The 21,484-nt window shown below is 41.2% G+C and overlaps 2 protein-coding genes across 2 annotated transcripts; one reads left to right on the forward strand and one right to left on the reverse strand.

The window, feature by feature from the left end:
* Positions 1–76: 76 nt before the first annotated feature.
* Positions 77–7,524, reverse strand: grsf1 (G-rich RNA sequence binding factor 1). Its single transcript, XM_072665205.1, has 13 exons — positions 7,188–7,524; positions 5,693–5,822; positions 5,437–5,592; positions 4,552–4,683; positions 4,341–4,479; positions 3,981–4,054; positions 2,476–2,607; positions 2,265–2,403; positions 1,930–2,003; positions 1,766–1,839; positions 485–620; positions 282–339; positions 77–172 (listed from the first exon to the last, which is right to left on the reverse strand). Exons 1-12 carry the CDS (start codon positions 7,416–7,418, stop codon positions 299–301), a joined length of 1,458 nt encoding a protein of 485 aa, XP_072521306.1. The 5' UTR covers positions 7,419–7,524; the 3' UTR covers positions 77–172; positions 282–298.
* Positions 7,525–8,384: 860 nt separating this feature from the next.
* mob1ba (MOB kinase activator 1Ba) lies at positions 8,385–21,346 on the forward strand. The gene is made up of 6 exons (XM_072664474.1): positions 8,385–8,549; positions 15,234–15,400; positions 18,041–18,134; positions 18,267–18,400; positions 19,130–19,293; positions 19,616–21,346. Exons 1-6 carry the CDS (start codon positions 8,536–8,538, stop codon positions 19,691–19,693), a joined length of 651 nt encoding a protein of 216 aa, XP_072520575.1. The 5' UTR covers positions 8,385–8,535; the 3' UTR covers positions 19,694–21,346.
* The last annotated feature ends 138 nt before the right edge of the window (positions 21,347–21,484 follow it).

Here is a 21,484-nt window from a genome sequence, read left to right on the forward strand (position 1 = left end):
TCGGTGCAGATTTTTATTGTAATGGAGCTGCTGTTGTGAACATCTGTCCTGCAAAAAAAGAGGACTGGTAACCACATAAGGAATGTACTCCAAGTGAGCAGTTTTAATGACAGCTTTTCAGCACATTTAAATGCATAATGTAGATGCTTTGTACATTTTGACAGGGACCCACCTGCAAAAGGGAAAAACAAAGTGTTGGTTGGGGTAATTACATGGGTAGATCTGTAATTAATAAAATAAAATAGTAAATAAAAAAACAACAAAAAAAAGAAACAACTTACTTTCAGTGCCCCTCGGCTCACTCTTCTGCATTTAGGAACAACTCGACACGTCTGTTGGCTAGATTGAATAAAAAAACAAACAAAAAAAACTTCAATTGAGTTCAAACTAGGACCTATTGCGCAGCACTAGTTGAGTTGAGCACATAGTCATAAAGTAGACATGAGTCACAACTGAGTCTTTTATACTGCCAGATAGAACTTACCAAAATATCTTTTGTCGTTGACCATTGCTGACACTGCATCACAGTGTGATGTAAAGTAAACATCGGCAAGGCCCAGGGGTTGGCCACGAGAACCGAACTCTATCAGAATCTTGAAAACCCTAATAGGGTAGAAAAACTGAGACAAACCAAAAGTATTACATTACTGCTAAAGTAGATGACAATACATAAACTGTACACACACACACACAATCAAACTATTAGAATAATTCTACTGCTAATACTGTGCAGTTTCACAGGTTTGAAAAAACAATCAGTAGGAAACGAGTGGGTGTTAGTGTATTTTGATATGTAAATACAATATTCCTGATACCAGAAGCAGCAGATCCTTAAAAACCGCTAATCAAATATTCTCCCATGCTGAGTAGAGTGAGGTATGAGGTTCATCTGATTAAACAGCACTAATTACACTGGATTTGATTAAACGTGCAGCTGATCTGTGTTCTTAAAAATTCATCACAATTTTGGTAAAATAACATCATATTACCCACCCACAGTAGGAAACCATACAAGAAAGGAAGAAATAAAATTAATCATTTAACTTGTGTGCCCAGTGGTGGACGAAGCAGCAGAGGAGCTCAGAAGACCTGGAATTTCATTATTGTCCAAATGTCAAGGCAATTAAACCAATAATAATTACTATAAATAAATAAACACACACTACACTGTTTAGCATTTAATGCTGCCCTAAAATGGGCAACTATGCACCCTGGCATAGTTATAATGAGATAATGGAAATGGCAAACTGTGAACCCCCGTTTGTTTAGACCTCCAATATTTACATACACCCACTCCACTCCCTTCGGGTGAGCACAACTGACAGCCAGGAAAAGCAGAAAAGCCCAGTTGCGAAAAGTGCTCCATGGAGGAGCACAGCCAACAGGTGTGGAAAGCAGTGTGTGCATTTAAGAAGGCATTTAAGGCATGTTTAAGGGATGTAGGCGTTTTCACCACAACACACTGACTATTTACACAATAAAATGACTGATTCATCAATAAATGCATTCTATGGCACCTTTAGTAACTACTTGGTCTCATGAAATGACATGCTGATTAAAACAGTGCATTTGTAGTAAAAAAAAATATACAGTAATAACTTATTACAGTAATAACTACAGTACAGTTATGACTGCACATTAAATAGGAAATTAAACATTATGAGGGGGACTGGTGCAGTGAAGATGAAATGGAGTAAGTCAGAGGCTGCATGCAGTAAAAATGGCAAAATATTCTAAACACAAGCTTTACAATAGTAAGTCTTACATCTACTATGTCTTCTGCGGTGGCTTGAAATGGTATCCCTCTCATGTGTACAAAGTGTGTTGGTAGACTGTTTGCTGAAAGGGGGAGATAAGGATTGAAATACATTTGCATTATTATCCAATATCATAACCTGAGTTCAAAAATTACTGTGTCTAATTCAGTACCTGTAGACACTCTATCCCTACGGCCGTGTTGGGCCCAAATCGCACTCTTCTTGCTGGGGAACACCTTGATGTACCTGCACTTACAGAAAGACTGCTTTTAGAACTGAATAGAAGGACATTGCTAAGCCATTAGTCTACAGCAGAGCACGGTGGTCTGCTTCCAATGGTTTCTGCTGTCCCACAAGGGGGGGGCTATTGTCCTTGTCAATCCCCTTCCCCACCCCAATTACATCATGTTATATACTATTAACATAGTACCACAGCATCTTTTCTGCCTCAAAAACAACCCCCAAACATCACAGCAGAGTCCGCTGAAGACCAGGTAACCGCCTGACCTGTGTCCAATGAGCTCTCTGTCCCTCTTCAGAGCTTGATCTGCCATATCCGGGGTGGTAAACTGTACAAATGCCATGCCTAAGCTTCGGCCTCTTCTGTTCGCAGCAAACGTAACTCCACCCTCCGCAATGTCCAGCCCTGAAAACATCAGCTGATGTAGAATGAATCATATAATAAAGAGTGGTTGGTTTGAAAGACTGGAGGTCTTACCTGAGAAGAACTGTCTAACATCCTCTTCTGTGCAGTTAAATGGAAGACCTACGAGTTTGACCACACCATCTTCACATTTGTCTTCTGTGCCCTTCAGTTTGGCATCTGCATCGTTATTTGTCATTTTATACACTGCAACCAAAACATCAGACAATTTATTATTATTATTATATTATTTTTTAATTCTAACATTACCCAATTTGGAAGGCCAAATACCCAATCCGCCATCACTAGAAGTGCTCCCAACACTTGGAGGGTTAGGACTAGCAGCAGCCTAGCATTGCTAGGTTTGCTCGGAGGAAAGCGCCGATACGACGTCTGACCAACTTCACACTGGGAGTGATGTGGGGATGAAGGGCCACCGACCCACCCCTGAGAGAGAAAGGCCAAGTGTGCGCTCTTGGACTCCAGCAGCTGATGGCAAGCAGCATGACCCAGGATTCGAATCTGAGCGCCTCAGTCCACTGGACCAGTCCAAAAGCCCATACCATGACCATGAGGCTAGGTCCTTTGGTTTTGCACTGGAGCTACACAGCCAATGAAGCTTACAATGACTGGAAGCTTGTAGTTACCAATTAGCAACCGTTGGCTGGTGATGGATTTGGTCACTGAGGATAAACTAGACTGTGTTGAGCACTTTGTGAAGGACGCTGGATTAATTCAGATGTCTTACGACAAGTCAGGTCAGGTCTTTTTGCCTGTCTTCTACCGAAGCAATGGCAGCAGGCAGATTTGATGCACTTTACCAGCCTTGCTTAACCAACCAGCCCCCCCATCACACCCACATACCAGTGATGGTAAAAAAATAAAAAAAAAACTATGGTCAAATACCATGTGGTTATGTGGTTTCTGACACTGCATGAATTGCTATTGTCTATCAAATCTTTGTAGAAAAATATATAAAACAAAAATCTGATTTTAGCGTGGCTGCTAGTACTGCTTTTAGCTGTGCAACAGGATTGGATGACTGCCGACTAACGGTACTGCATTTGCCCTGTAGTTCCTGTGGGTGGGTGATGTGTTAAAAATGTATTACGATATGTAAAGACAATATTTCTGATACCAGAAGCAGCAGATCCTTAAAAAACGCTAATCAAATATTCTCCCATGCTGAGTAGAGTGAGGTATGAGGTTCATCTGATTAAACAGCACTAATTACACTGGATTTGATTAAATGTGCAGCTGATCTGTGTTCTTAAAAATTCATCACAATTTCGGTAAAACAACATCATATTACCCACCCACAGTAGGAAACCATACAAGAAAGGAAGAAATAAAATTAATCCTTTAACTTGTGTGCCCAGTGGTGGACGAAGCAGCAGAGGAGCTCAGAATACCTGGAATTTCATTACTGTCCAGATGTCAAGGCAATTACACCAATAATAATTACTATAAATAAACACACTCTACACTGTTTAGCATTTAATGCTGCCCTAAAATGGGCAACTATGCACCCTGGCATAGTTATAACGAGAGTTGAAATATTACTGTGTCAAACCCCGTACCTGTAGCCTCTCCGTCCCTACTGTTGTGTTGGACCCAAATCGCGCTCTTCTTGCTGGGGAACACCTCGATGTACCTGCACTTACAGAAAGACTGCTTTTAGAATAATCACAGTACTGAGGATTGTGGAACTGAATAGAAGGACATTGCTAAGCCATTAGTCTACAGCAGAGCACAGTGATCTGCTTCCAATGGTTTCTGCTGTCCCACAAGAGGGGGCTATTGTCCTTGTCAATCCCCTTCCCCACCCCAATTACATCATGTTATATACTGTTAACATAGTACCACAGCATCTTTTCTGCCTCAAAAACAACCCCCAAACATCACAGCAGAGTCCGCTGAAGACCAGGTAACCGCCTGACCTGTGTCCAATGAGCTCTCTGTCCCTCTTCAGAGCTTGATCTGCCATCTCCGGGGTGGTAAACTGTACAAATGCCATGCCTAAGCTTCGGCCTTTTCTGTTCGCAGCAAACGTAACTCCACCCTCCGCAATGTCCAGCCCTGAAAACATCAGCTGATGTAGAATGAATCATATAATAAAGAGTGGTTGGTTTGAAAGACTGGAAGTCTTACCTGAGAAGAACTGTCTAACATCCTCTTCTGTGCAGTTAAATGGAAGACCTACGAGTTTGACCACACCATCTTCACATTTGTCTTCTGTGCCCTTCAGTATGGCATCTGCATCGTTATTTGTTATTTCATACACTGCAACCAAAACATCAGACAATTTATTATTATTATTATTATATTATTTTTTAATTCTAACATTACCCAATTTGGAAGGCCAAATACCCAATCCGCCATCACTAGAAGTGCTCCCAACACTTGGAGGGTTAGGACTAGCAGCAGCCTAGCATTGCTAGGTTGCTCGGAGGAAAGCGCCGATACGACGTCTGACCAACTTCACACTGGGAGTGATGTGGGGATGAAGGGCCACCGACCCACCCCTGAGAGAGAAAGGCCAAGTGTGCGCTCTTGGACTCCGGCTGCTGATGGCAACCAGCATGACCCAGGATTCGAATCTGAGCGCCTCAGTCCACTGGACCAGTCCAAAAGCCCATACCATGACCATGAGGCTAGGTCCTTTGGTTTTGCACTGGAGCTACACAGCCAATGAAGCTTACAATGACTGGAAGCTTGTAGTTACCAATTAGCAACCGTTGGCTGGTGATGGATTTGGTCACTGAGGATAAACTAGACTGTGTTGAGCACTTTGTGAAGGACGCTGGATTGATATCAATGACATTTACAGATCTGTATTGAGTATCTGATGAGGGTTGACAGATGTGATCCGTGGATGCGAACGGTAGGCCAACTGTAAGTCAGCGTTTTTCCTTTATCCAGCAGTGCACAAACACATCTAATCAGGGTCACAGGGAATAGGTGACACTAGTTACTGTGTGATATGCGCAGACTCATCAAATAAAAATAAAAAAAAGTAAAATGTGACTGACTAACCTTCTATGTAGCGAGGTCCAAGGTACTGCCTGTCTTTCTCCAAGGCTTTACCAATGTCCCTCTCATGCTGCAGCTCAATGAAGGCCTCACCATTTGACTGTCCATATTTGTTCTGCATTAAATGGATTCCACTTACACCACCACGAATTTGACAATCTGCATGAACACAGTCTCATCATTACTGAATCAGCACATGGAAAGAAGACATTAGAGAAGACTAAGACATTACGAGGCCCAAGACTGGCAGCTCACGTACCAGAAAAAAAATTCAACAGGTCGTCGGCAGTACAGGAATATGGCAGACCCTTGACGCGGATAACAAAGAGATCCTTATTAGCGTCGGCACAATAGTCCGTTAGAGATGGGTACTCGTGCTTTTCTGGTGCCTAGGACACAATCAATAAACGTTCTATTAACACTTGATGCTGGGGGTCATAACGGATCCTCCAAAGTTCTGATACAAGTACTTAAGACGCTGACTGGTTTGACTTGGCCAGCTTTCAGGCTATAACTCAAAAAAGGTTAGGGAACCTAAAGCTAGGTATCTGGGTCTCAAACTTGTCAAGTGTACATATTGAGTCCCGGTGTTGAGGCACGATACAGGATGTGTGCAAAACCGTGGCTACCGTCTCCACATTAGCCATGTACCAATTGCCGGGGCCCAAGGCTGCAGGGTCTCTCTCATTGTGGTGTTCTAAAGGGTGCTTACGCAAGCACCCTCCATGTGCACTTACGGCCTCTTACCCAAAATGTCTCGAGATAAAGATGAGGACCAATCAGAGTGGAGGGATTTGTTTACAGCCAGCTGGCCATCATAGTGGAGCGCAAGATATTTAGATCCAGGTATAAATGCATTTTTTAACAATACATTTAAGAGGTTATGATGTCTAAAATGCGAACTGTACAACTGTAGAAAAGTAAATTCGCATTTAAAATAAATTTTACAAAAATAATTTAGAATAAATAATAAAACCGATCTCCCAGGTGCAGTGCATGCTAGGCTTGCATGCTATTTAAACAAAGTGCCCTGCAGTTTTCTTACCCTATAGGTCTGAAGACTGCTCAAAAGTGAGGACTTTGAGGGGGATCCTTAGGTTGGGGAGTGAGGACACCATTTGGGACTAAGCTATTGTCAGCAATAAAATATTATTTTTAATAAACAAAAATAAACAACAACAACAACAACAACAATAATAATAATAATAATAAAAATACATGTAAAATAAAATAAAATTATATATCTACTTTTTAAATAATCCTGGAGATGTATTACCCTGGACAGTGGTGCATTCAGACCCCGCACATGGCTCCAATATTTAAAAGCCCTTGAAGGGCTTCAGGGAGTGCAGTCAACAGGACTAGGACTGAGCACCCGGCAGCAGTTTCTAATGAAAGAACCTGCAGATTAACGGTACTCAGTCCTGGTCCTGGAGATCCATTACTTTGGACAGAGGAGCATTCAGATCCATCAAACCTGTCTCTAATACCCAGAAGCCATATGAAAATCCTAAAGGTGATAGATCACCAGGACTGATCGACCAACATGTTTTTTTATTTAGTGGCTGATGTTACCAGGTTTTAATTAGCAAATAAAAAACACAATAATAACAATAACAATAATAATACACAAATGACACTAATGAAACCAGGGCCTATTACCACCAAAGTCCTTCCAGTGTAAAATTGAGTCATTAGACGTGGACTGCGCATCTAACTAAACATCACAGACCTGCACATGACCTCAAACTCACCTCTGAGCACAAGGATCTCCGCTGTGATGTCCAGGTAAGTGTGGAGGTGTGGAGGTTCAGTGCAGGGCCAGTTACCCATGTGCGTCTTTCTCTCCAGGCTGTAAACTGGGCAGAGTCCGCTCTTCCTCCACACACAGCCGTGCTGGTGGCTCTCCTAAGAGCCGGAGCCAAACTCGCTCCAGGGCCTCGCAGGAGTGACCAAATGAGCGCTGTCCGACTACAGACAGCCATTATCTGGATCTTCACAGACAGAAGAATGAGGAGTTTCCGATGTCTCTTCCTCGGTCCTCACAGTGACCTACTGTGATAGAGGACAGCGTGAGGCTCAGTGAAGCTGCGTGCGGTAGCAATGGCGCTGACGAACTCACATTTCAAAATAATAGTCAGAAGACTGGTCGTACTTAAACCATCCCCAATAAATATTACAATGAATATAACTTCACTAAAAAACAATTAAATACCACGGTTTTTTCATTTGATTCGATTGTTTAAAATATGTCCGTTGGTGTTTATTGTATAAAACCTGTTTAAGTGTATAATTAATAACAAACATATATATAAACCATTATATTACCTCCTGCACATTCACTTTTGCACTTTCTACTCAAAAATGCTTCTCATTACATTAAACTACTGCCACAATTATTCCTTTCTATATTGCATAAATTTACTGTATATATTCCATTCAGTTCTTTTTATTAATATTATAATTTGACTTGTTTTCACTGGGTTATTCACTTCAGACAAAGTCATGTTTTTTTCCTTTCAGTTGAGCTGAACACTCATTTGAACTTCACTGTACAGCCAGCCTTGGTTTAATGTTAACTTTATTGGCACAGCACATGGGGGGAAAAAAACAAACACAACACCACACAATATAACATAATCTGCTTACCTATCTATTTAACTGAGTGAGTATTTATCCCCTAAAAGGACTTTTATTTAGGAAAATATCAAATATGCAAATTGAACGTCTCCTGTTTGTTCTTGTTAGGGTTGATAGGTTTGTCTTTTAAAGCCTTGTTTAATCATCATTGTTATGTTTTATTATTTATTATTATTATTTATAAATGAATAGTTAATAAATTAACATGCATTAAAACATCACAGAATTAATTTCAGTTGAACAAATAGAAGAAATCGCTTCGCCTGAAGTCTCGCGAGACTCGGCAGTCTCGGGAGTTGGAGTAGGGGAGAAGTTTCGCTGCTCAGTCGGGAAAACTGTTGGACGAGCGAGTGAACGAGTGAGGAAACATCAGCCTGATTTACCACATATTTCCTTCTATTTTCCCGACTGCAGGGACGGCCATTTCATCGTTTCCTCACCTGGATATCTCCAGCCTCAGATATGAGCTTTTTATTGTGAGTACGAGTCTGTTTTTATTGTGTTTATGTTGAGCTAAGCTAACGCGGTGTCTCTGCTGGGGCGGCCGGACCGCACTATCGTCCTCCGCTGTTTGGCTCAGGTTCAGAGGAGACCATGTGCTCCGTGTGGAGGTACTGATGTTCAGACTCACTCTTCCTCTCTCGTGTTCGTTTTTGAAAATACATGGTCAGGTAACTGAGCTGACAAGCTAACTCGAAACCCAAGCTCGTATCCTAACTTTGGTGCTATGCTATGCTAGCAGTCCAGGAAAACGCGACCGCAGACTGCTTGTGAAAGAGCTGCGTTAGCGGAGGAGCTAAAGATCAGGGTACCGTAGTGCTATAGAGACTGACCCCCCCCCCCCCCTTTTTTTTTTTTTACTTGTCAATATTAGAGATATATCGAGATATGGTGCTGGTGCTCTAAAATAATGTCAAACCTGTGTGTGTGTGTGTGTGTGTGTCTTATTGGACTTTTTTTTTTTGTTCTCATGTGGTTTAACTCTAGTGTTTTATTAGGTATATTTATATTCCTATTTTGCCTTATTTGTATCTCTGTATATAAGTAAGGATATTATTTGCATCTGCTCTGTGTTACATTGTATGTCCAAACGTCTAGTCCCTGTAGAGAAGTATTGACTCCCTGGAGGAGGTCAGCATGGACTGTTTGGCACCATGCTGCCTAATGCCAGGTGTGGGATGGAAGGGTGTAAAGCCCCCTTGGCATCGAGCTGTGGAGTGGAACTGACTGGGGTCTTTTTGGAGTACTTTTGGGCACCCAAAAGCAGCAAAACAGCCTAGAGCAGGATGCTACTACCACCATGCTTAACAGTTGATGGTGTTCTTTGGGTTAAATGTCTCATCTTGACTCCTTCTAAACATCTTTGTTTCATCTGACCAGGAAGCTTTTTTTTCCAGGAGGGGTTTTCTGTGTCTAATGTGGTCAGCTGCAAACTTTAGTCGAGGGTGAAGGTGGTGTTGATTTCAGACAAAGACTTATCTTTAAAAAAAAAAAAAAAAAAAAAAAAAAAAAAATGTTGTACACTCAATCTGCCCCAGGACAATAACTGATTCTGTCAGTACGTGGACGATTATGTTGTGCTGTCTACCATCGACAGACTAGTTAGTAAGTTCCAGGGCAAAACTAAAGAAGCAGGCGTCAGGCATTGGACTACTCATTAAACAGCTGGCGATGTGACTGGGTATGTTTTGTCTGTCTTAGTCATAAAGGGCGCAAACGAGGCGGGCATGTATTTCATTGTAGTAGCAGGTAATAACATGTTAACAGCAGCTATCATTTGTTCCTCTGCGCCCCGGCTGTTCCTTCAGGTGTTTTGACTGACAGTTTCTGACTCACCAGCTAAATGGTCTCTCTTACAGCCTTTGAAGACCCTCTTCAGTGTAGAAGACTAAACTAAAGCAAGAAACAGTGTTCCAACGTTCTCTGGTACCCTCAAATAAAGCAGCCTTTGAGAACATAATCTAATGTCTTTTCTTAAATTAAATTTGCTTGTTATATAGTGTACAAAGGGCCTCTATCTGTGCTGTTTTTTAGGTTTCTCTGAGAAGTGTCTAACGAGTGGTCCGGGGTTTTTTTTTTTTTCTTTTTTTTCTCTCTCAACCCCCAAGAAGAACAAGAACAGTTCTTTTAGTATTAAGAAAGTATGCAGTTAAAACAGCAATTTCCTCAGTTGGTTTATGTCTGTATGTGTGTCCCTGCATGTTTTTGGTTCATGAAAACTGAAGTTTCTTGCAGTGCTTTAACACACAGGCCTGTGTTGCAACAGTCACTTGAGTCAAGGGAATGTCTGTAATAAGATGTCTATAAGAGGAGACCGGCGAGGCTCTGGCTGGTCATATTTGCATAGTTCATTGATTAGATCTGTTCTGAAATATGCCATGTAGATTTATAATTTGGTTCAGGTGCTCAAAACGGTTTCAGGTGGTCTACTAAGCACAGCATAGTCACCCAGACCTGGAATCGAACCCCATTCTCACACATGGTGTGGTGGCAGGTAGTGGTGTTATTTGTTGCGCCACACCAAGCACAAGATTTTGTAGTCCTTTGTAGGACGGTGTGTCCATACTTCCAAATTATGGGATGACTGAATTAGAGGAATCATGTCTTACTCCAAACTAAATTTCAGTTTCTACGCAAGTAGTCAGTTGAAACAGCATCAGTGAGCTAATGAGCCTGCCTGTTCCAAAATCTAGTCCGCTGTTTGGCTTCCTAAGTTCTGGAGTTCCACTGTTTTCCTCATGATATGACAATTATGTTTATATTTCATACACACTCTTAAAAACAAAGATTGAACAAAGGTGTTTTTGGGGCAGTGCCATAGAAGAACCACTTTTAAAGAAAATAAAAGGAATGCACAAGTACAAGGAACGTTTTTAAAGGTTTAAAGAACATTCACTTTCTATGAAGGTTATTTACTCATTAAAAGTTCTGCACAGATCTCTTTTTCAGAAATAGATCTTAATGGATCCAAAAGTGGTTCTGCTATGGCATAGCTCAGATAACCCTGTGTAGCACTTTATAAAATCAAGGTTGTGTATCCAGTTCTTTAGTGTGTTGCAACACCAAGTCTGATTATTTTTGTTTTGCTATACAGTGAAGCTATACTTTGAGCTTGTTTCAGATCATTTGATCCATGTTTTGAGAGTTGCTGCAGAACCCCATTAAATCCAGTGTTAAAATTGGTTCCAACTCTCATTCGGAGAATGTGTAAAATTTCTGTGCCTCGTGGGGGAAGCAGAGGAAAGGCTGGATACCCCTCAGCCCAGTACAGTGAGTATTAGAACAGTGAGTAGTTTAGATCTAGCAAACCCAACTAACTACATTTCTGCATGTATGGGAATCCACAGACTTTCACAATTGCTGCTCGGAGTTCGACAGAGTTTTAAGTGAAGTCGATTTCAAAAAGAAAAGTACATTTCATCTTGAGAAGGTGCACAGAGCATTGCAGAAGCCATGCATATGATGTATAACAAAGTAAAGGTTACTTTGGCATCAAACTTCTCCATTGATTGGTATCGATGATCTGCCAATTGAGCTGGAAGACGATTAGCAATCATCAGTATCGATCCCAAAAACCTTGATCGGTCCTTCTCTCCTTGGATCAAGGCAAATTTGGTGGCAGACCACCCATTGTTTAAATGAGCAAAAGTAAAGCAGCAGAGTCATAATGTTAGTTAATGTAAGTATACGTCCCCAGGCTGTTGCTTTCTTCTTTTGTGAAGCTCTTCCAGCCTTTAACTACTTTCAGTTCCTTTGTTTTCCTTCAGTTTTCTCTTGAAATGCTGGTCATTTGGGTTATGGTTCGGTGATTGACTCGGCCAGTCTAAAACCTTTCATTTTCTTCAGCAAAGTCCTTTGTTGTGTTTGTGGCAGTGTGTTTTGGGTAATTGTCTTAATACCTTTATGACGTTTCTTTGATTGGGTTTGATGCATTTCTTCTGTCATCAATAAAGATGAATAAGCCGTTCAGGCCCCACCCATGACACTACCTCCACCATGCTTGACCAATGAGCCTGTATGTTTTGGATCACAAGCAGATCCTTTCTTTCTCCATGCTTTGGCTTTGTCATTGCCGTAGTAGGGATTAGTCTTGGTCACAATTGTCTGTATAACTGTTGTGGCTCATATCTGTATGTCTTTGCAGACTGCAGTTTGGCCTTCTCATTTCTGCAGCTGATAAGTGATTTGGTCTTGTGGTATGTCCTCTGTGTTTCTGCTCTTGAGGTCTTCTAATCACCCCTGCCCTGTGAAGTATGTTGATGTCACTGACTGTTGTTTTGAGGTTGTTCTTCACAGTTCTCACAATGATTCTGCCATCGTTGGCTGACCTTGGCCGCTTTCTTTTTCTTAGCTTTCTATTTATATTTGTAGGACATTTCAAATTGTTGTATTGGCTAAGCCACATGCTTTTGCAGTGGCTCTGATCCCTCTTTTTCCCAAATCTATTAGGTCTTTTTTTACCCCTAGACACCTCTCTGGTCTTCATTTTGCTATATCCTTCTTAACAACAAATGCTTGACAGGCAAAGCTCAGGGGTTAAACCTCGAGTAGACATTGAAAGCTATCAAATCAATCTAACAGGGCACGCCTGGGCAGCATAATCACATGTTCCAGTATTTTCACTCACTTGGGAGGGGTCAAACAGGTGCCCTGTTCTAAGCAACGTTCTGAACAACTACATACACACACAAGTCTTGTGCAAAAGTTTGGGCATCCTTGGCCACATTTTGTTATTTTACAATTGTAAAGTAGTAAAACGCAGCCTCTGCAGTTAATAATCAGTACTATTTTCAGCAAATCCTAAAGCACAGCTCCTCTGGTTGCCGTGCTGCACAGCTTGTTTTTGTTGTTGTTTTTAAGTGTAATACACTAATTTAGCTTAACGTTAACTTGATGCCTTCTGGAGATCAATATCTATTCACTTGTTCTGCATTGTTTGTATGTTATCTGTGCTCAGCAGTTTGAAGGTTATGATTCAACTCATACCTCAGATACATCAGATGTATTTTAACCGGTGTACTGGATGAACCAGTACATCACCCGCTTTGTTTTCAGACTGCTCTGCAGTCTGATGCAATGTATGGCGTCTTGTCTTTTTAAGAAGCTTGTTTAGGAACCAAAGTCACTGTATCAGTATCAATGTTTTTTTTTTTAAAAAAGGTAAACGCTACCCAGCTGTATAGCTTCCTCTGTTTGAGATGCATTAACTTTGCTGCCATTTTTGCTGCCTTTGCTGGAAAGCAGCTTGTCCATCAGCTTTCACACCCAAACCAACTCCTAGCCAGAAGCTACTGTAAAAATAACACTGAGTCACTCGACTGCACTCCACCACTGAAAGGTCTTGCCTTCTGAAGCCAAGCCCAGTTGGAGGTAGGCAGGCAGGCAGGAACTGTGGTGTCTTATATCAGCAGCAATTGGCATTGAAAAGAAAGCAGCCGAATATAAAGCGCTAACCCACGTCCAGACAGTATTATCACAGGTCCCCATACTTATCTATTATTGTCTCTGTGATTTGTGATTTGCAGATTACTGCTCCAGTATGTCCTTCCTTTGACACACATGTCCTCCTTCCTGTTATTGGGTTACTTGTGACGTGTGACTTCTTGTGTAGATCACCGGTAAACCAGGGCAGTCATTTGGGAGAGCAGTCTGTGCAAGTCTAATGAGGACTAATGCACAAAAGAAGCGTTTCAGGCTAACGGGTTGATTGTTGGAGATATGACAGTTGGACTCTGAGAGACAACTTGCTAACTGCCCAGTTATTACACTGGCCAAATTCACTACTGAGATTTTTTTTTTTGAAGGGCTGTTGTATGTGGTATATTTCACCTATGAACTCTGAATCAGATCTAGGCATTTTCTGCAGTTGCCCTTTCACATGTCTAGCATACCGGATTGTCTGCGTTCTCACTACAGGAAATTCTGCGTGGTTTAGGCAAAGGGTGGCACCCGTGTAGTGTGTGCATGAGCTGCAGCATTGCACACTGTATTCTGCCCTATGCACATATGGGCACACTCATTATGCAGACTTTGCGCTTTGGGACTGGTGGTATAAAGTCTGATGCAAATGAATTAGACATTTGTGTTCACACATACAGCTCTTTTAAATAATGTCTGGAAAGGTTCTGGGTTACCGTACGCATCTGAGAGTGGCTTTATGCAGTTTAAACACTTCACAAAAATAAAAGTTGGACTAAAAGAGTGCAGTGTCCAAAGATCTCACTTAAAAACCAGTGATAAAGGAATGTTCTGATCCAAAGGGTTGGATTCTGATACCACTCAGTCTTTATTTGACTTTTCGGCATTTGTAATGTCATACAAATAAATTATGTATTTCTCTGTAATGTTAATTCAGGTAGATTTAGTCTCCATTTCTTATTTGATTGTTTATTGGGATCACATGGAAATATATCAGATATCACTGGCCTGTAGTCATCATATTTTAATGCATTTCTGCTATTTCTACAAGCAAGTTGCAGTGAGTACTGGCAGTGAAACTTTTGCTTTACTGGCGTTCTGTTCCACAATGCTTTTGGTTTGGAACCAGCTTTGCCAGAAACATTGTGTGTGTTATATATTATGATTTGTAATTGCTCTATTAGTTCAGTTAGGAATGTGCCTGGCTCCACACGTCAACATAATGTGATTTCATTACTGAAATAACTGGCAGCCACGTCATCAGGACTGGTCAGTCAAATGGGATCATAAGTCTGTATTACAGTTTTATAAAATCATTGGAGGGAGTTAGAAAACATAACAGTCCAAAGAATGTGACTTTTACTGCCCCCCCCCCCATTTCTTTATTTTTCATTCAGGATCAATGTCTTGGTAATGTTGTTACTTCTCAAATGATACCGAATTGCACTCAGGTTTACTTGCCGGTAGAAGAAGGGTAATTATGTTGCTATTTTGAAACTTTTTAGAAATTGAGAAGTTCTCTGTGTTCTCCCCAGCACAGGGTTAAGAGTGCGTTTCCATTCAGCCATTTTCGTTTGGGCTGACTGTAGTTAAAGATGCCCTGAGGCAGTTAGGATTTGGATCCAACTCAGAAAGAAGCTTGTGTCTGGTTATGTATGATTTACTGTGGGTTTCATTGACCTTAGTTGTTTGTTTTGCTAAATCTGACTTGTCACTTTGTTTCCTCCTCCTCTTCCACGCAGTGGAAGCCGCTCGTCAAAGACGTTCAAGCCGAAGAAGAATATTCCAGAGGGTTCGCACCAGTATGAGTTGCTGAAGCACGCCGAGGCCACGCTGGGCAGTGGGAACCTGCGCATGGCCGTCATGCTCCCAGACGGAGAGGACCTCAATGAATGGGTGGCAGTCAACAGTAAGCACCATGTGATCTCACTCTGGGTGCATACAGTGTGATGCAGTTTTGCTGCAGGGTTGTGTTGCTCGTTTAGATTTACAACCAGATTCTGAACACTGCAAACTTTTTTTATCCTCAGTAATTATCAAGGGGAATTTGATCTTCAGTTTGGAGTATTTTGGACTCTAAATAATGGAGATGGGAGCCTGAAATTATTGCGAGTAAACAGACTTGCATTTCTTTAGTGTGAATAAGCTGTGCTGTTATCACAAATATCAACACAGATAAAACGCTTCTGAACCAACCAGATTGTGAAGTCTGAACTGTTGTATTAAATATATCAATAGATGGTGTAACTTTACATTTCTACATTTCGTTTCTTGATAATTCCTAGTAGTGCACCAGTAAAACATTTACGTCTATGGCATTTAGCTGACGCTCTTATCCAGAGCAACTTGCTCATATTACACAAGCGGGTTAGTGTAGCGTTAGGATTCTTGCCCAAGGACTTGTACTGGTGTGGCGCAGCATGGTCACCCAGATCGAGAATGATGGTGGCAGGTAGTAGTGTTCTCCACATTGACCACCTGTGCTGATAGTAAGCATGATCAGATACAGAGCAGCTAACTGACCCCATCTCAGGTAATGGTCCCACCACCATTTAATAATGGCTGAATCGTGCAAGGGCCGGCTAGGTAGCTTTAGACTTTCAAATGCGTTTCTTTCTGTTGCGTTTCTGTATAGGGGTTTATTTTGGCAGCCCTCTGTTGTAGTGAAATGGACAATTCATTATTTCTCCTGCTTTTGTTGAAGTAACTGTATCTACTGTCCAGGGAGAAGCTTCTACTAGATTTTGGAGTATTGCTGCGAGTGACGAGTCCCACCTCATTTATACCCCTCCAGCTCACACCTGGCATGGTGCCAATGGGTCTTATTTGATTTACATGGTCCAATTCTGTTGGCAGTGTGGTTTGTGTGTGTGCATTTGCACATCTGTGTCAAGTGGCTAATTGCATTTATTAGAAGGGGTGTCCACAAACTTCTGGTCATATGGGGAAGTTGTTTGGTACTACGGCAAAGAAGGAGAGAAGCAATTTATTATTATTTAACGCTAGCTCATTGAACTAGACTTCTGAGCCTCTGTCTCAAAAGTATTGAATCACAAAGGCTGTGAAGCTAGAAATATGAGACCTCAGCTTCTTGCACCTGGGTCAGGTGGCTTCTTTTCCAGTTGCAGAACGCTTTGCTTCCAGACTTTGACGTTTATAAGATTGACATTTTCACACTTTCACAGTTCCACCTTCACAGTAGTCCTCTCAACATTGACCTGCTAACCACTGCCCACTGTTTGTGCATCTCCATTCACTCTTTGTGTACTACAGAGATGGGTTTATTAGTGACCATGGATCAGTGAACATACATGCTAGTGTGGGTCATTGGGTCTTTGATGCTGCATACTTTATGACAAGCCATTATACAGCTTCTATTGATGTTCCTCACGGCTCAGTGGCCTGTTTCCCCCATTCATCTGTGGCAGACTTTCCCAAGACTGTCAGGGTAAAAATAGGATTCCCAGTATGTACTCTAACCTGGGACTATATAGCTACACAATCCACCCCCCCTTTCATAAAATCGATATACATGGCCTAATGTGTAGCTTACTTGCAGTGTGCTGTTGCCTGTGTGTACAACAATTCTCCTCAAAGCCTTTACTTGGCCTTGCTGCCTCTGGTTGCAGCCTATTCAGAACAATGGAGATGAGGCTGTGGAACTTGCTCTGTGTCTGTTAGCCTCAGGCAAGGGCGGTTTACAGCGGCACTAGGTCTGTGATGAGATGGCCAGGGTGTTATATTTCGTGTAATTGTAGGGAACCATAAGCGTGCGGTTGTAGCTCCTCTGTTATAGCATGGATTAAGAGAGGGAGTTCCACAGGTAGGTTGTCAACAGCTAGTCTCAGTCATTATGGCTATTAATGCATTTATATGAAAGCCTCATTGATAAACCAATAAAAGAGATCTGATAACTAGTTAAACCTTTAGTATTAGGAAACTAGGGCTATTCTCACACAGCAGGTGAAGTTGCCCAGATCCGATTTTCTCACAATAACCAGTATTTTCAGTACACTCGTATTAATGTGACATTTGTCTAAACCGTTCACGCTCCTAAACTGACAAGCAAAGCTTAATGTTTCAGGTGGAGTTCCAGTGTCTGACAGCTGGGCTTGTCACTGAGTGCGGTGCGTGACATGGCCACGCTGGAGTGGTTGTTAACTGGTTTAGAAACGCTGTTTAAATCGGCGTGTCATTAGTTGTTATAATAAATAAAATTGCTTATGCTCCGTGATGGCATCCTCACATTTCCCTGATGCACATTGTTTTTCGTTGTGAAATCACCATTTTAGATTCTATTTTGAAAAAACTATATTTGGGTAATTTGTTGGAAACATTTAAGTATCAGAAGCCTGTGAAATCCTGCTTGTGACCAATGAAACCACTTTTTATTCTTGAGTTTGTTACAGTGGTAATGTGGAAAATAGAAATGGTTTCTAGGTTAGGTATTTTATTATTATTTTTAAATTTTATTTTATTTCTTAGTGCTTTGAAATGTGACCAACTGTCCATCACCCATTTCTAATGCTCAGCTTTGTGTTCATCCCAGCTGTGGACTTCTTTAATCAGATCAACATGCTGTATGGGACCATCACTGACTTCTGCACTGAGGAAAGCTGCCCTCTAATGTCTGCTGGACCTAAGTAAGAGTTACTTTTTTTCCCTGAATGTGTCAGATGTCTCAAAAGTAATGGCTATGTGCGTTGTAAGAGAAGTAAATGTTGAAGCGGGTTCCAGATCAACTTTCATGGCTTTTAACTGATTTTTACCTTCAGGTATGAATACCACTGGGCTGATGGAACCAACATTAAAAAGCCAATCAAATGCTCTGCTCCCAAGTACATCGATTACCTGATGACCTGGGTCCAGGACCAGCTTGATGATGAAACACTCTTCCCTTCAAAAATAGGTAGGAGAGCTGGATGGCCCGTTGACACTTGCCGTTTGAATGCATCCTTGGTGGATCGGCGATAAGTGGACAGAACGGAGTACAGTTGTGAATGGTGTCTTGGAAAACTATTGTGATCTGGTCAATCAAACCTCCTTCTTAAGTGATCAGTGATTCATAAGGCTGCTCAATAGATTTGTAGACACAAAGCAAACACTTTCTAATCCAAAATGAAATTCTGGCACTAACTATTAAAATAAATAAATGAATAATAGGTACCACTATGGCCCGGGAGTCGCAAGTTTATATCCCGAGCCATGTCGTTTTGCCATCGGCAGACAGAGTCAGAGAATGCACAATTGGCCGTGTGCTCTCCCCTTATTACTCTTAAAACAAAGGCGTCTGATAGCAGATGTGGCAGAGCTGGGGACCCCGACACTTCCCGTTCGAAAAGATGTGGTTGCCGGCTTTACTTGTTTTGGAGGAGACGTGTTGAGGCCTTACCCACCCAGTGTCGGAAGCATTGCTAGTGGTAGGGGGAGTTATGAACAGGTGGGTTAATTAGAAGTATAAAACGGGAAAAATTCAATAAATTATTGAAATTTAAAAAAGAAAGAGAGGAAGAAAAACCCCAGTAATATTTTGGAGTAGTAAATTGTTGAGCCCTTCTTAGACAGAATGTAAATACCACTTGTGAAGAGAGCCTGAGCAGTGAACTAATCTAAGACTGTCTCATGACTCATGTTCCAGGTGTCCCTTTCCCAAAGAACTTCATGTCTGTGGCGAAGACGATCCTGAAACGTCTGTTCCGAGTCTACGCTCACATCTACCACCAGCACTTTGACTCGGTCATCCAGCTGCAGGAGGAGGCCCACCTCAACACCTCCTTCAAACACTTCATCTTCTTTGTTCAGGTGCTTTTGCACTTCAGGTTGTATAAACAAGCAACTAATGAAATAGTTTCTCCAAATCTCTTGTCCAAGAAACGACTTTACAGGGAGTAAGTAAGTCATATACAGGAGAGCATATTAGACCGTAAAAAAGCTGGATGAAATCCATCACACATTTGCAAAGACCATTTGAACTGGTGTCCACTCGCTCTCACTGCTCAGCTGTTTTTACATCGAGGGAAAGCTCAGTATGTGTTTTTGTTCAAAGGTCATCTTCAATCAGTTGCATAAACAGCCTTTACCTTCTAGAAGACATGCCCCTCTAATCTTTGCTGTTCTTTTGTAGGAGTTCAACTTGATTGACAGAAAAGAACTGGCACCGCTTCAGGAGCTGATCGAGAAGCTGACGTCTAAGGACAGATAAAACGTGCAGAAACAACAGTGATTTTTAGTTGTCGCCCCATCTCTCCTATTTACTGTGCACAAGCAGCCTGGCTTTGTTCTCTCCGATGTTTTACATATTTTGTGCAAGTGGTTCCCGGAACAATGGAAGACTCTTAACCGAAACAATCTAAGGAGGGTCCTTTATAGATTATATTTGTGTCTTATGCTACAAAAGCCCTTTTAACCTGGGTAATGAATACTCCGATGTATGTGTGACGTTTTCCTTTCAAAGCCGATCGTATCTACGTAAGTGCCTGATGTAAGTCCACCTGCAAATTGTAACCGTTTTGCGAAATAGGTACCACTACTACTGTTCAAATGTCTTCATGCCACCAACTCTTACCAACATATTTTCTAGGGGAGTGGGAGGGGTGGTCCTTGTAACTTTCTGAAAAGGGAAAAGATGATGGTGAATCAAGGTCATTGACACTACGTAAAGAAACGACGATAAGTCACCAAGTCCTGCTCTGAAAAAATTCTGATGACCCTTTTGTCTTTTGTTCATGTCTTGTTTTTACTTGCTTAACCCTTCTAGCTGTAGTGATGCTGCACAAAAAAAAATATATATATATATCTGTAATTTGCACTGGGCCTGTAGTCGCCTGACATGACCTTTGTACCAGTAGAGTAACTGAGAAATTAACGAAAGAATAGTTACATGTGTAGATTCCTCTGATTTTACATACACACGCTCCTGAAGGTGGGCGGCCCTTTCATTTTTTTGGTGGGAGAGGAGGTAATGGGGTAATAAGCTTACTATGCAACGTCTGCATTCTTTAACTCTCTTGAACCTTTTTTTGTGCTTCTTACTAAACACCAAGCTTGAAGCCCCAAGTCGTTTTGGCAGAGAAATTACAGCTAGTGCCAATATCCAACCCACCGTTGAGTCAAACTGACATAACGGAAACAAACCTCAAAAGAAAAAAAACTCACAAACTGCTAATCATTTTCATTACAGTACCTTTATTTTATACCCCATTTGAATTCCGTCCCCCTCTAACTTGCCCTTTAAGTTTGACTGAAATGTTTTTTGTAGGATTTCCCATCAAAAGATCACCTGTATTAAGAAGAGAACATGGACTTTAAAGAGAACTACATAAATGGAATATGAGTGTAAACATTTGAAGCACAAATCATATAAATAACTTAATTGTATGTAATATTGGTTGTTACTTTTGTTGTTTGCACTTTGAAGAAGCATATTGAGAGGTTGTGTTCCAGTAAAGCTACCTCTTCCTGGATTCATGGTAATGATGCTGATGATTTTGCAGAAGCAGATTTTTATCGGTTTATGTAAAACTACTGCAATACAATGAAAGATTTATTTGGCTTTGATTTGATTTCACCCCATGAATGTCAATTTTTATGAATGTTAACAAATAGGTAAGAGCTCGTGTTGGAAATGATTGTTTGACACTCTTAGAGACCTGATTTCAGAAACCTATTAAGAGATCCTGTCAGCGGTGATCAAATACACTATTTTGTTTGTTTGTTTGTTTTTTTGATGAGAACCTTGTAAATAATGTACACAGATTAGGTATGCAGTGAGAAGAAGATATGAGAAAATGTGCAAGACTTTGTGGTACAAAACTGAATGCTGTTTATAGTATAATAAAAAGTTGTTTGACCAAGATACTGGTCTAAGTGTTTGTGTGAAGTGTGTATGCTTTTCCAGGTTTGCAGTTGAGCTCAGCACTCCTGAGTAATGAGGTACTACATTTATTAAAATAAATTATTATTGTTTTTTAAAGACTAACCTCATTTTCCCATG

The sequence above is a fragment of the Salminus brasiliensis genome, chromosome 20 (assembly GCF_030463535.1).
Source record: "Salminus brasiliensis chromosome 20, fSalBra1.hap2, whole genome shotgun sequence".
In the NCBI taxonomy this organism is placed as follows: Eukaryota; Metazoa; Chordata; class Actinopteri; order Characiformes; family Bryconidae; genus Salminus; species Salminus brasiliensis.